This window comes from Chrysemys picta, chromosome 6 (assembly GCF_011386835.1).
Source record: "Chrysemys picta bellii isolate R12L10 chromosome 6, ASM1138683v2, whole genome shotgun sequence".
In the NCBI taxonomy this organism is placed as follows: Eukaryota; Metazoa; Chordata; order Testudines; family Emydidae; genus Chrysemys; species Chrysemys picta.
Genome location: NC_088796.1, coordinates 21,644,028 through 21,659,714, shown reverse-complemented (window position 1 = coordinate 21,659,714; position 15,687 = coordinate 21,644,028). Strand labels below are relative to the sequence as shown.

At 44.8% G+C, this 15,687-nt stretch overlaps 1 protein-coding gene across 11 annotated transcripts in view; it reads right to left on the bottom strand.

Annotated features, from left to right (window-relative positions):
- The window catches only part of ZNF532 (zinc finger protein 532), an 83,983-nt gene extending 70,066 nt beyond the window's left edge, over positions 1-13,917 (bottom strand). For 2 of the 11 annotated variants that reach the window (XM_065598824.1, XM_008163360.4), the window contains exons 1-2: positions 11,124-11,263; positions 10,605-10,713 (exon numbers count right to left, since the gene is read on the bottom strand). Coding sequence is in view for 2 of the 11 variants with exons in the window: in XM_065598823.1 (XP_065454895.1) it covers positions 11,497-11,569 (73 nt within the window). In the remaining 9 variants the exon portion in view is untranslated. Of the gene's footprint in view, positions 1-9,464; positions 9,788-10,604; positions 10,714-11,123; positions 11,447-11,496; positions 12,822-13,743 lie in introns of those variants that run through there. The other 9 variants (XM_008163361.4, XM_042860217.2, XM_005303857.5 and 6 more) reach the window with 9 other exon arrangements.
- Between the last annotated feature and the right edge of the window lie 1,770 nt (positions 13,918-15,687).

Genomic DNA, 15,687 nt, shown 5'->3' with positions numbered 1-15,687 from the left:
TGTACAGTGAACCCATTGAAAGAAACCAGGGAATACACCTGATGAGTCAGCAAGGCCCATGTGGTATGCCTGTGAACAGAGAAGTCTGAGGCTTTTCCATGCCATGTGCTGGGCAGCTTGTATTTGGGACAAAGGACGTACAAGCTGCATGGCAAAAGACTATAAAAGGCAGCTGGATCATCTCCATTTTGTCTTCATTCCTGCTTCTTACCTCTGGAGTAACTTTTCTACAAACTGAAGCTCTGAACAAAGGACTGAATGACCCATCCACACTGTGGATGTATTCCAGAGGGACTTTTAAACTAGAAAACTCACCAATACTGCTAAGAACCTAATATATGGACTTTGAAGTCTTATGTATGTATCCTGATTGATTTACTACTTAACAACTCTCTTTTTGTCATTTCTTTTTTTACTTTATAATAAACCCTTTAGTTCTAAACACTAAAGGATTGGCTGGCAGTGTAGTATTTTGGGTAAGATCCGAACTAATATTGACCTGGTAACGCAGCTGACCTTTTGGGGTCAGAAGAACATTTTGTATAGTGAGCAAAGTTTTTAAATAACTTCTCACTGTACTGGACCTATGTCCTGATTGGGAGCCAGACAACTGGAATGCAATAAAGGGGGCTGTGTGATTTCTTTTGGCTTCTTGATAACCAGTGTGGGGGGGGATCAGGAGCACAGTTTGTGACTGGTTGGTGAGTTTAACTTCAGTGTTACTCCCAAAACTGGAGTTTATCTGCTCTCCCTTCTGCAGCCTGCCCTGACATTGGCATTTTAAGTGAGGGCTGCCCCAGGCACTCCAGGTCACAGCCATCATCGGCAAAAAAATAAATGGTTCAGTAGTACTGATTATCAGCTTTGTTTATTATGCCAAAAGAGTTGTAATGAGGTACTGGTTAAAACATCATCAGCAAGCCATAAATTATGGGAATCCATCCACAAATAGCCTGCACATAGTTACATAACATAGCTGACATAATTAATTACAATCCCAAAGTAATTGATTACAAAATTCTTGTTTTTATTTTGGCCTTGATTATTTTTAGGCGTCAATGGGGAGCTGGAAAATACCGACTAGTAGCTGAATCTTTGGAGAATACCACTGTGGCAGACCTGGTTAACACAAGAAGCATGCACAAACTGAATGTGGTACAGTTGGAGAGGAAGTATATCAAGCTTCAGGAAAAAGTTGAAGATGCCAGAGAAAGTGCCTACTATGGGCGAGATTTGTCTTATACTATGTCTCTGGGCATGCATTTTGAGAAGAACATCTGTTCTTTTGCAGTAAGCCGAAAGCCCAAAGGCATCCATTAAACACTGTTTCAACATGTGACACTGGTGAGACGCTGTATGAATCAATCACTCTTAGAGAGAATGTTGCATGGAAAGTAAAGTGAGTGTGCACTGACCCAAAAGGTGTCCACGCCTAGGACAGTGCGTATCACATCGAGTACTAGACCAAGAACATTTGTAATGTGATGCGTCAAAAGGTAAAATTCAACAGAAACAATGGCTGATTTTTACTATTGCAAACTATGCGACTCAGCTAGAGTTCATAAATTGCCTCACAGAGTCTTTAATGGATGGGAAAGTGGTGGCAATAGCTGATGCAGAGGCTAAGTACAGAGAAATATGTGCTTTGAACTGGACTGAAGAGGAACAGATGCTTAGCAGAAAGGCTCTTAAAGCACTTATTGAAGATGAACTATGGGATAGGGATGTAGCTTTTAGCAACCCTATCCACAGAAATGAATCACAGCGCTTATCCTTAAAAGCTGCAAAAGACATGGTACTATGAAAAGCGGAAGAAAGTGCTGACGTCAACAGTTATATGCAGCTGCTAAATTTTTATGGAAAAGTGTTTTGTCCTGCAGTATGTGTGTGTTTCAGGGATCCATAGCTGATGCCAAACCTCAAAAAAAAAAAAAAAAAAAAAAATATTGCATGACTTGTAGTTCTTCTTTAGGTAGTGCATCAGTGGTTGCAGTGACTTCAGCACCAGAAGTATGACAGTAAGCAAATGGAGCCCAAGGCTGACATTTTATCACAGAACCTCATGTACGAGTGCTTCAGAGAAAGACAGGTTTCTACGACAACTGTGCGCCATCGGTGCGTAATCTACCACTACAAGTGCTGTTGGAAAGACTGAATTATCTTACTGGAAAGCATTTGATTCAGCTTTCAGAGATTCTCTCTTCACTCTGAACATGCTTGGAATGGCTACGACAGTCATTGATGAGGTCATAAATGCAATGGAGATGTTCATCTGCTGAGTTTACCATTTGAAGACCAACATTATGACACTTGCAGAGCTACACTGGTGGATGTTTTCCAAGAAGCAGACAAAAAGAAAAAAATTGCCATCAACAAGGGGAGCATTTATACATGGCATCAAGAAGGCAAATCATCAAGCAATGGAATAGCTCCAAGATGATCAAGGGCATCCAAAACTACCCTCCCCTATTGGACACAGATGTGTCTTGGAGGATGGAATGATCACATCAGTTATGTGCAACATACCACATGCTTCCGAATCAATCCTTAAGCTAATCAAATGTTTGTGTGCAAACACCAGATGCTTACCACCCCTGCTAATGTTTGGTCAGCAGCCTACCTTGTACAGAGATGTGCAAGTGTGGCTCAGACAAGTATCAATGTGACAACATGTCTAGCAGTGGTGCCCTATATGGAGACAACACCGAAGTTGACTTTGATGAATAAATGTTTTCAGTTCTATATGTCAAGGCTAACTTCCCTAGGATCATCAAAGATCGGTGTCTTTTTTATGTAAGCAATGCATCCCAGATGACTGGAAAAAGGCTAATGTAGTGCAGATCTTTTAAAAAAAAGGGAAGGAGGAGGATCCAGGGAACTACAGACCAGTCAGCCTCACCTCAGTCCCTGGAAAAATCATGGAGCAGGTCCTCAAGGAATCAATTCTGAAGCACTTAGAGGAGAGGAAAGTGATCAGGAACAGTCAGCATGGATTCACCAAGGGAAAGTCATGCCTGACTAACCTAATTGCCTTCTATGATGAGATAACTGGCTCTGTGGATGAGGGGAAAGCAGTGGACATGTTATTCCTTGACCTTAGCAAAGCTTTTGATATGGTCTCCCACAGTATTCTTGCCAGAAAGTTAAAGAAGTATGGGCTGGATGAATGGATAAGAAGATGGATAGAAAGCTGGCTAGATCGTCGGGCTCAACGGGTAGTGATCAATGGCTCCACGTCTAGTTGGCAGCCGGTATCAAGCAGAGTGCCCCCAGGATCGGTCCTCGGGCCGGTTTTGTTCAATGTCTTCATTAATGATCTGGAGGATAGTGTGGACTGCACCCTCAGCAAGTTTGCCGATGACACTAAACTGGAAGGAGTGGTAGATATGCTGGAAGATAGGGATAGCATACAGAAGGACCTAGACAAATTAGAGGATTGGGCCAAAAGAAATCTGATGAGGTTCAACAAGGACAAGTGCAGAGTCCTGCACTTAGGACGGAAGAATCCCATGCACTGCTACAGACTAGGGACCGAATGGCTAGGCAGCAATTCTGCAGAAAAGGACCTAGGGGTTACAGTGGACGAGAAACTGGATATAAGTCGACAGTGTGCCCTTGTTGCCAAGAAGGCTAACTGTATTTTGGGCTGTATGAGTAGGGGTATTGCCAGCCGATCGAGGGACGTGATCGTTCCCCTCTATTTGACATTGGTGAGGCCTCATCTGGAGTACTGTGTCCAGTTTTGGGCCCCACATTACAAGAAGGATGTGGAAAAATTGGAAAGAGTCCAGCGGAGGGCAACAAAAATGATTAGGGGGCAGGAGCACATGACTTATGAGGAGAGGCTGAGGGAACTGGGATTGTTTAGTCTGCAGAAGAGAAGAATGAGGGGGGATTTGATAGCTGCTTTCAACTACCTCAAAGGGGGTTCCAAAGAGGATGGATCTAGACTGTTCTCAATGGTCGCAGATGACAGAACAAGGAGTAATGGTCTCAAGTTACAGTGGGGGAGGTTTAGGTTGGATATTAGGAAAAACCTTTTCACTAGGAGGGTGGTGAAGCACTGGAATGGGTTACCTAGGGAGGTGGTGGAATCTCCTTCCTTAGAGGTTTTTAAGGTCAGGCTTGACAAAGCCCTGGCTGAGATGATTTAGTTGGGGATTGGTCCTGCTTTGAGAGGGGGTTGGACTAGATGACCTCTTGAGGTCCCTTCCAAACCTGGTATTCTATGATAACATAACATTTTATCAAATATATAGCTTCATAATTGTTCTTTGTTTGTCATGTTTGGTACCATGTGTTCCCTGGAGTGGGGTTCTCAACCTTTTTCTTTCTGAGGCCCTCCCCATCAGGTTATAAAAACTCCACGGCCCACCTGTGTCACACCGACTTTTTTTCTGCATATAAAAGACAAGGCCGGCTTTAGAGGGTAGCAAGCAGGGGAATTGCCCAGGATCCCACACCACATGGGGCACTGTGATGCTTCATTGCTCAGGCTTTGGCTTCAGCACCTGTTGGTGGGTCTCGCTTCCCCGGGCTGCAGTTCCATGCAGTCAGGCTTCGGCTGTCTGCCCTGGGCCCTAGCAAGTCTAACGCTAGCCATGCCTGGTGGACCCCTGAACATAAGTGGCACGTATAAAAGACCAGGGGAGGCTAAGCCTCCCCAAACAGCCTGCCCGCTGCCTTTGGAGCTCACCGCCGCTGAAAGGGTGGGCGTTCCGCCTGCGGTTCCGCATGTGCTCCCCTCCGAGGCCCCAGTCCAACTTATCCTCTTCCCATATCAGTTCCACCGACAAGGGAGCCTCACGGGAGGGGGTGAAGAGGCTGGCTGGCTCGGCTGGCCGGCGGGGGCAAAGAGGTGCATGAGTGGCCAGCTGGCTGGCCGGCGGGTGGGGAGACGGGGCAAAGAGGCACACACATGCATGTGAGTGGCCAGGCGAGGGGAGAGCTCTGAGTGAGGGGGCAAAGAGGCACGTGAGTGGCTGGCCAGCTGTCTCGGCTGGCGAGCAGCCCCTAGGGGAGGGGGCAAAGAGGCGAGTGAGCGGCCAGCCGGCGGGCAGGCAGAGGGGATTGGGCGCGAGAGGCATGCCTGTGTTAGTTGCTGGCCAGCCGGTGGGAAACTGGGGGGATTCGGCGCAAGAGGCATGCCTGCGTGAGTTGCTGGCCAGCCAGCTCAGGTCTGGGGGAAGGGGCAAAGAGATGCGAGCAGCAGGTGAAGGGGAGAACAGGCACAAGCGGCAGGTGAGAGGGCCGAGCAGGGCTGTGGATGGAACATGGGCAGGGCTTCCAGGAGGAGGCTGAGCAGAAGTGGGCCTCAGGATGGGGCCACAGCCTTCCCAAACAGAAGAGTCATGCGTTGTCCATGTCCATGAAATCTGCTCATGGCCCCCCAGGGAGCCCCGGAAGCTGGTTGAGAACCACTGCACTGGAGAAATGGCTTTCGAATAATACCAAACTCAACCCATTTCTGACAACACAGTATTATCAAAATTTCCACCAACCAGAGACATGGAGCTGAGAGCCAGGGGAGATAGCAAGTCCCACCTGCCATGCTGCGGAGGGTGACACCACTGAAATTATGATTCTGTAGGGTTTACAAATCAAATGACACCTCCCTTACCTTTCTATCACTAACCTGCCCATGGAATGAGACTTGACTACATTATACTCCCAGATTATTATTGTTTGGCATTGTAAACTAAAGGCAACACTAAAAGCAAACTATCAAATATATATGATGGGATAAAATTGCTGTAACAAAAATTTAGTATTCTCTCTTTTTAACTCATTTCTACATTATCCTATTTCTGAAGTACAGCAGAACCTTGTTAATCCACACTAATACCTGGGAGACTGATTGTCAATTACTGACAGTTTGTGAATTAGCAAGTACTGTAAGCCAACAATTAAGGAAGATAATGCATCACAAAATGTACTTTGTTGATTTTGACAATTGTTGTTTGGTTTTAATTATTTATAATACTTCATAGTGTACTGTGATATATTTTGTAAAAATAATGAAGTCTTGAGCACAAGCAATGTGCCATTTTAAGAAAACATCTTAGGAATGAAAGCATCTGAAGTCTATAGTTGGGATGGTGAAGCCATGGAGACCCCAGACACATACAGGTATCCATGCCAGACTGAATATATCCATAGTGTATTTCTATAATCTGGCAGAGAGAACAGCCAAGGATGTAGGTCTATGCATAATAGCTTCCACTAGGACATACAACTAATTTGGGAGCCTCAGGAGACATTGGTCTGCATCCATTTCTTCACATAGGGTGCAATAGCAGCTCCAGACAGGCTGAGCAGACAATTGGAAATCAGCATTATGTTCCCCTAGCTTTCTGTAGTTCCTAGAGACAAAGCTCTTTCAAACAGTCTTTGCTCATGGGTTCAGGTTTGGGACCTTAAAAAATACAAAATTTTTGTACAGAATTCGGCTGTGAAATCTTTACTATAAGGTATGGCAAGACCACTATTTGTGTATACACCTTAGCTGAGTTTTACAGTTATGGACTACCAAGCAATGGCAAGCCAACAATGGTCCACTATCACAAAACAATGTTTTGTTTTGATCTCTAAAGAGAACTTCAGTAGTTTGCCATTTGCCAACAATTTCCTATGCTTATAACAGCTAACTGTTGGCAATTGTTGTTTTGTTTTTAAATTATGGGTACTATATCTTGGAATTTTTTAATGTCTGATTTGTTGAAAGGTTAGTTTAATTATAACAATAGTGGGGGAAAAAAACTAACGAAGCATCCATATTTTAAAAAAAAATCAAATCACACACAGATATTTTCTACTATTTAAAAAAAAAAATCACTGGTGATTTATGACTCTTCGGAAGCTTGAAAATCGACTTCCTCCTCCAATCATCAATTGTCTACAAAGTGGGCTGTTAACGTAGAATTAACTTCTTAGTGGAGACAGAGGGGGGGGGGGGGGAGTGAAAGGAGAAGAAGGGGAATTCTCTGGAGTTTCATCTGGAGTTCTCACTCCTAACGGCCTACTTCTTGGTTGTGTTTTTGTTGTTGTTGTTGGGGTTGTCTTTTGTACTCTTTATTAAGGCAAAGTTACAAAAGTTACATTGTACATTACTTGCTCAGGATCAGGTTAATATTCAAAGAACCTGGCCAACTCCTCCTCTGAGTACACTAGGAAGGGTGCCAAATTTCTAAATACCCATTCCTCTTTTTGGTTCTTCTCTTCTGTACATGGTTTGTGTGCCCATGTCCCATTCTTCTAGTCAAAAAGAACCAAATGTGGTTTTTCAAACTTTGTTATTGCCAATCTTTGGTTGGCAGCAAGAGGGCAGATTTTTCACTAACGTGATAATAATAAATAGCATTTACCAGTAGATCTCAAAGCACTTTACAAAGGAGGTCAGTATCATTATCCCCATTTTAGAGATGGGGGGAACTGAGACAGGAAGTGACTTGCCCAAAGTGACTCAGCAGGTCTGCAGCAAAGCCAGGAACAGAACTCAGGTCTCCTAACTCCTCGTCCAGTGCTCTATTCTCTAGGCCAGTGGTCCCCACATTTTTCAGGGGTACCCTTGTCTACACAACCACCCGCAGGAGCTGGGGCTGGGAGCGGGGCCATGGCTCCCGTGGGGGGAGGAGGGAGACGTGAACAGGAGTAAGGGGGCTGGGAATAGGGCTGCAGCTGGGGGCAGGGCTGGGGTCAGGAACAGAGCCGCGACTGGGGGCAGGGCCGGGAACGGAGCCCCGGCTGGGGGCGGGGATAGGGCTGGAGCTACAGCAGGGGGCTGAGGCTCGGGGCAGGGCCTGGGCTGGAAGCAGAGGTGGGGGTGGGGAGGGGCTAGGTTAAACTCCCTCCCTGCCCCCCATGAGGGCTAGCCTGGACCCACCATGCCCTCCCACAAATGGTTCTCTGCACCCCCACCCACAGTTTGGGGAGCGCTGCTCTAGTCTAGGCCATGACAAAGCACTGCTTTCCCATCGACCCTCTGAAGCTGAGCAGACCACCTCCACAGTAGAACAGTGGAGGAAGATGACAGATGTAAAATTGCCTACATTTTGCTAACAAATTTGCTTAAATAAGGTACGTCAAGTTTTGGGTCGATCAGCCGCAACAGTTTCTCTTTAAACTGAAGACAAGCCCCAAAACCATCTAAATCCCCAAAACTTCTCTTTTTGCATGCTGTTTTGAAAGATTATTACAAAAATAGCTCTCTCTTACTCCGATATCTTTCATATGTAAAATGGGCTGAAACTTTAAGTTACAGACACGTGAACATAAGAATTTATAATGGTAACTTAACAGCTCTTGAAATTCTGAATCTAATGAAAAAGAGAATAATATTCTAATTACACTTTCTTCCATTTATTTCCTCCACTCAAACTAATACAGTCTTCTGCAAACTGGATGGCAATTCTTGCTCAAAAGCAGCATGAAGCAGCTACAGGGAATCTCAGTGAGAGCACTCCAAATCAGGCAAGGCCTGTCTGTGCAACACCAGCAAAGAGAACAGGCCCTGAAAACATTAGGGTCAATATTTTCACATTCAGTTCCAGGAATCAGTATGCACATGTATGTTCTACCTTACAGTCATACTTCCAAGAAACAGAAACCTAGCTGTTTCATTCAAAGGAGACCTGGAACCTGATAAATCATTATCCCTCTGTTCAAGATCAAATACCCGAGATAATCCTCAATCCAAGATGAGCTCATGATTACTGATACAGACGACCAACCCTCTAACATTAAGCAGTATTTTCAACTGAAAAAGCTGGCCTACGTGGAAAAAACAAAGCCACCAGAAGTACCATATAAACCAGCATCTATTCAGGTTTCTCATGTTACTGTATAAACTTCCTTGCAAATGTAAAATGTAAATAAGACATCCTTTGCAAAAAAAAAAAAAATGCATAATTAGTGCCAAAACCAGATAAAACAGATACACTGAGTTTTGTTAAATTCAAGTACCTACAGTTTTAAAATAGTTTATATTCTGGTGGGGAAAAATGAAATGAAAGGTGTTCCCATGTACCATATGAATTTTAGCTGACACTTGGAAAAGAGCATGCATCATCATCAGCAATAAATACTATTCCTATTATGCAACATGGATTTGTGTTTGCAAGCAGAATTCTGCTACAGATGTTTATCGTCAAATATAGAACCTCTGCACTCAGAAATTATGTAAACTATTAAAAGAAATCATAGCACAGTGATTTGTTAGGCATTTTATTCCACCATGCAAGCTATTCATTACCCTATCAAATTTGAGAAACACAATATATTATACCTACATATAAAACTATATAAAATATATTCTGGCTAAACATTTAACATGCCACTTTCATTATATCACAATTCACTTCCAAATACTTTATGTAATCTACTGCAGTCAGAAATAAAAAGGTTCCTTTATATTTGTCACTCTTTGATATAGACACCCTGCCTATCAAAGCCACCATACAACTTACCCAATCCAAAAATTCTCAAGGCTTTTAAGACTGTCTACTTTATTCTGCTGAACACAAAGAAAAAAACTCATTTCACACTAGAATAAAATACATTTTCAATATTTTTCCTCCATATTTTTCTTGACTGTAGATTTATAAAACCAGCTTACAGCCAGGACTGGTTAGCTTTGTGAAAATCATACTGGATAAGATTCGAGAGTTGCTGATTTCCTGTTTTAGGAAGTAACAGTTCTAGCAAAAGAATCCCCAAGGCAAAATATTTAGTGTTCCAGTGTGTAAGCTCTAACAGCCTTTGTTCTTCCCTTTGCTATAATCATTACTGCTTTCTTCTTTCCCTCTCCCTCTCTCTGAAGCCTCCAGCTTTCAGTATAAGATGCAAATGCCAGCTCAAATCTAAGTACACATTTATTTTTTAGATGACAAAAAAAACCTGTCCATTATCCACTGCTGTGAAGCTTTGGTTAAAAGTAGTCATCCCTCAGCAGCTGATGCACTGCCCATTCCTATTCTTATTTCATAACTGCTCAATATTATAATTATGTCACTAATAATCCACTGGAACGCCATCAAAGCTCTAAAATATATCCTTCCACTTGGCTGCAAAATCCTCTTGGTGTAATACAGTTTAAGAAACACAATCAACTTGGTATGTTTTATATATATTATACACCTATACATAAAACATATATAAAATACCGGTATTACATTAAAGTCGTTAGTTCAGAAATAATAAGTAGGCTACCTAGATTTGGCCATGCAATCAATATTTATCAATAATTAGATGGAAAATTCTAAATGTGTAATGCTGTACTGCAATGCAGAATAGTTCACTGCCATGTGGTCCACAATTTATGATTGTCACTCAGAGGCCTATTCTGTATGACTGAATAGTGAAAAAATCCTCCTCTATGAGATATATAAATGAAGATATTGTATTTAGCCTGGGTATCAGTAAGTCTTTACAAACAACAGCTTTAATCCCATTAAATTTGGATGAGGTTAATAGTATTTCTTCTCCTACATTTAAACCATTGTTTCTTCACCAATGTGTCAAGTGTGCAATCAGGAGTCAGATTTAGTTTTTGTATACATGTAGCTTCATATTGTTGTTATAGTCATACTCAAAATGCCATATCTCACCTTGTGAACCTTGACCTTTGAAAGATTTTTTAGCCAATGCTCAGTTATTGTCAGAGATGCATTACCTCTGCAAATATGAAAGGGTTAAAGGCAGCCCCAATCAATAGGCCTACAAGAAAGAAAAAAAAAAAAGAGTATGCCTTACAGCATCTTTGCAATGCTTTTATGCACAATTCTACAACAATACTGTTTCCTTTGGCCTTTAAGAAAGACACAGCACCCCCCTTCACATCTTATAACGAAGAAAACCGTAAGACAACACCCTGTAAATAAAACAGCATGCAAAGCAGCATTCTTCAGTCACAAGCATAACTACAATTACAAATCATTCAATCCATTTTTATTTAGTTTAACCAGTGTCCCACCCTTGCAAAGCAAAAATATTTTAATAAGGGTCATAAATCTCAGCTCTTGCCCATTCTTTAAACATAAAAAGGAATGAAAAGCTAAAGTAATCTCAGTTACTGCAAATATGTAAATTTATATACAGAATCCTTTATGACTACATTAGCCACATACCAGTGCTGTGTGTCTAAAGTGTGCATTCACATACTGTTTTGGGATGGTATCTTTCTGCAAGCTCCTCTGCTTTTGGCTGCCATGAAGGGAGGAAGCTATCCCACTGTAGTAGCTCAGTGACTGCATTGTGTTCAGGAGCTGATCTGCCTCAAACCAGTTTCAGCCGGTTCTGGTCACCCTACATAAAAAGCTATGGCAACCCTCGCTGAGTTGCCAACAAGTCCCTGAAAATCGCTGGGGCTCTTTTCTTCTTTGGGTGTGGGGGTGATTTCAATTATGTCCCCCTATTTCAATTATATCCCCACTGCATACAAACATCCTTACACCCCAACTCCACCCCACAAACATTCCCTTCCTCTCCTCCCCCACTTACCTCCCACAACCTGGCTGAAAGCTGTGAGCTGTGTGTCTGTAGCTAACAAAGAGACTGCAATAAAAATCCTCATAGGATCTCTCTTGCTGCACAAGACAGACTCGGCCGCAGCAGTGGGGTGACTGCTAACCAAGGTCTTCTCTGTCTCCACTCCCTACAGTCAGGGTGGCTGCCGATTAACGTCATAACTGCCCCCTCATGCCAGCAGCTCTGGGGTGGCAGCTAACCAAGGTCTTCTCCTTCCCATCCTCCTACCTCTTCACAGTATTTGGGGCAACACTAACAAGTGTTTTCTCCCTCTACACATCATTTTTCTCCCCACCCCACAATCCACTTCCAGAAGAAATCACTTCTTTGTCCCCTCCCCACACCCAACAGCACTGTGGTGGCTTCTTTTGTCTCTCAACCCTCTTTAGGGCACAGGTGGAAAAGAGTTGTTAACCAAGGTCTGATCTTCCCCCACACCTTCACAAAGCACAGGGGGCAGGGGGAGGGTGCTGCTAACCGAAGTCTTCTCATCTCCCACAACCCCCATCCCCAAATGTGACTCCGTCCTGATCAAGGTCCACTCAACTCCCCAAAGGTCTGGAATGGCTCCTCATCAAGGCCTTTTCTGCACCCACCCCTCTCAGTACTGGGATAGTTCCTAACCAAGTGCCCCTCTTTCTCCTCCAACCTCCAATCCAGGGCCTGGCTTCCTCAACACACACTTGAGGGTGGCTCCAAATCAAGATCTTCTATGCCCCCATTGCTGTCCTGTCCACCATCAATCTTTTCTGTGCCCTTTCCCATGCCCTCAGTGAGGTGGCGCCTCAACATGATTTTCTCTGCACCACCCCAACCAATCCCCCCATTGGTATAACTTATCACCGGTTTCTTCCCTCCAACACTTCCTCTTAAAGAAGCAGCTCCTGACAAAAGTCTTGTCTCTCTCTGATCCTTACACCATCTTCTCCCCACACAGAAGTGGTTCATAGCCACAGTCTTCTCTACATCCCTCACACTCATCTCCTCCCCACTCTGGGGCAGCTCCTAATCACAGTCTTTTCTGGTTCACTCACTCCCCATGCCTTCCCTCTCTGGGGCAGATCAAAACCACAATTTTCTCTGCATCCCTCGCCCCCATCTCCTCAATACACTGGGGCAGCTCCTAACCACGGTCTTCTCCACACCTGTCATCCTCATCCCTTGCCTGCACTGGGGGGCTCCTAACCACAGTCAGTCTCCTCCACACCCTTCACTCCCATCCCCACCCCTCACCGGGGGGCTCCTAACCACAGTCAGTCTCCTCCACACCCTTCATCCCCATCTCCACCCCTCACTGGGGGGCTCCTAACCACGGTCTCCTCCACACCCTTCACCCCCATCCCCACCGCTCACTGGGGGGCTCCTAACCACGGTCTCCTCCACAGCCTTCACCCCCATCCCCACCGCTCACTGGAGGGCTCCTAACCACAGTCTCCTCCACACCCTTCACTCCCATCCCCACCCTCACTGGGGGCTCCTAACCACGGTCTCCTCCACAGCCTTCACCCTCATCCCCACCCCTCACTGGAGGGCTCCTAACCACGGTCTCCTCCACACCCTTCAATCCCCCTCACTGGGGGGGCTCCTACTCATGATCCCTTCTGCATCCCTGACACCCATCTTCTCCCCACAATGGCAGACTCCCAACCAGTCTCCTCCGCACTCCCGGCCCCCATCCCCCTCCTAACTAGAATCCCTACATGCTCTCCAGCACCAAACTAAAGCCCCTTCCTGTTCAGAGGGGAGGGGAGGCCTGGGTGGGCCTTGCCCGGAGGAGAGGGTGCTCCCCTGGGAGGCGGAGGTGCCTACGCCCTAACCCCTCCCGCGGCTGGAGGCAGGGGAGCCGCTAACCACCCCCCGCCGTGCTGGACTTTGCAGCCGTCAAGGCTTGGCAGCTGTACCGCTCCGGTGACCTCGGCCCTGCGCGCTGGCGCCGGCTGCCGCCCCATTCCGGAGAAGTCCCCCCAGTGGAAGACAGGGACACCCTTTCCCCCTCCACCCGGCGGCCCCGCGCGGCCTGGGAGCCCCCTGGGCGGCGGCTGCTGCTGCAGGAGCGGCGGCGGCGGCGAGAGCCGGGCCCGGGGAGAGAGCCGCGGCTGCCGCACTCCAGGCCGCTCTGCCACAGCCCAGCGGGGCCTAGCGCGCGTGGGAGCAGCAGCCAGGCCCTGGGGAGAAAGCGAACCCGCTGCATGCACACGCCGCACCCCCATGCAAACAGACCTGCTGCTGCCCTGCAGGGCCAGCGACCCGCACCCGGGGGGCTGCTCCTGCAAGGGGGGCCTCGGGCAGACAGGGCTCAGGGCTCTCTCACTGCCACTGCAGCCTGCAGAGAGGCCTGGTTAAAAGATGGTTGAACATAATGGCAGAGAGAGAGAGACACACTCTGGCTGGGACTGGAGGAAAAGGTGGGGGTGGGGGGGTGCCTCTGTGGCTTGTCGAGAGAGGGGAGAGATCGCCCGTGTGATCCGATTTTAAGCTTGTCCCTTGCTGGGAAAGAGGTTAGGGGCTTTTAGAGGTGTGTTTGGAGTATTTCCTTTGACAATCAGGGACTCCTTAGGGGACAGAGGAGAGACAGAGAGAGGGCGAAGGAGTTAAAAGCCAACCCTACATGTCTAAACCGCAGACAAGGGGAGCTCAAGTGCACTGCTGGCTTAACGGGGGATCTGCCATTTAGGGTTTAAAAAAAAAAAATCTTGTTCTTTAGGAACCAGATTGAGCAGGCCCAGGGAAAGAGTTTATATATATAGGTTGCCAGCTGGGATTCATGGTTTTAGTCTTTCCAAATTGAAGACTGAAAATGGTGTTGGCTAAAATGTCAATTACACAAATATTAATTTTAAAAATAAATTAGCAGTGAGACAAGCTAATTTTTTTCTTAATGATCACAGAGGTTGTTACAGCTAGAAACTGAGAACTTGACATTTGAAATTCAGAGCAGAAAAATCCCACTGACTTCAATAGGAAATGGGGGGGGGGGAAGCATGTTTCCTCCTTTCACAATCTTTTCTGTTTTATTCCTTCTTTACCTATGTTAAAAAGCCTCCAGTCTCAGAGGGTTCCGGTAGTTGTTACAGCACAGGAATCAGATCTGGGTTTTGTTTTCACCTCTTCCACTGACTTGCTATGACCACAAACAAAGCAAAAACTTCTTTGTACCAGTTTCATCACCACCTGTAAAATGGGGACAATATTTCCTTTCCTCACAGGGCCACTGTACAGCTTTGTGAAGCTATTTGACGTCCTTGGATGGAAGATGCTATGGAAGAATAAAAAATATTATTTATTGTAAAGTGAAAGAAAGGAGTTATTTTTTTCTGACAATTTACAGCCTAAACATGAGATTTGATTAGACTTATTTTGGCACGCATGGGGAGGTTGAAATTCCATATTTTAAAATAAAATGTTATCTTTTTTATCAGTATCGCTGTAGATTAATACACCAGGAGGAATTTAAAATATCTGCACATGCTTTTTAACATTATTGCCGATCATTTGCATTTTACCTACTGTGGACACTGGACAATGAAAACAGTTTCACTTTTGATTCTTGGCAGTTTCACTTTCTGCCTCACAGGAGAATGTTTAAATCCAACCTTAAGGGCTGGCTCATAGAAGCTGGTGCTTACAATCTTCAACAGAGTTTTGAATCTTAGCTGTTATAAACCCCTTGGCTTTTTGACTTTTTTTTTTTTAAACAAAACATAATTTTGTCCTATATTGACTTCAGTGTCCCCTAACTACAAATATTATTGATCATAAAATTATCCAGACTCTTTAAAAAAATTACTCTATACTATGACTGATCTCTTGTGGCATGAGTTCTATGAGCTGACTACAGGCTGCGTGTAGAAATAGCCTTTTGTTCATTGTAAAGCTGCCTGCCATTAATTTCATTGTTTGACCCTTTTTCTCTGATAATGGGACAGCATATTGTACAAGTGTACAGTATTAGTCTTTGAAACTTTATATATGAATGACTAATTATAGCATCATCATAATAGCATTGTTACATTTAAAATAGGTGTTACTATTTTACTCTATATACTTTGGCATGAACTTCTGGTATTTTTTGCAAGTATATAGAAATTTGTCATATGCACACTTGATAATCATGAATGCTACACAAAAAGAACAGGAGTACTTGTGGCACCTTAGAGACTAACT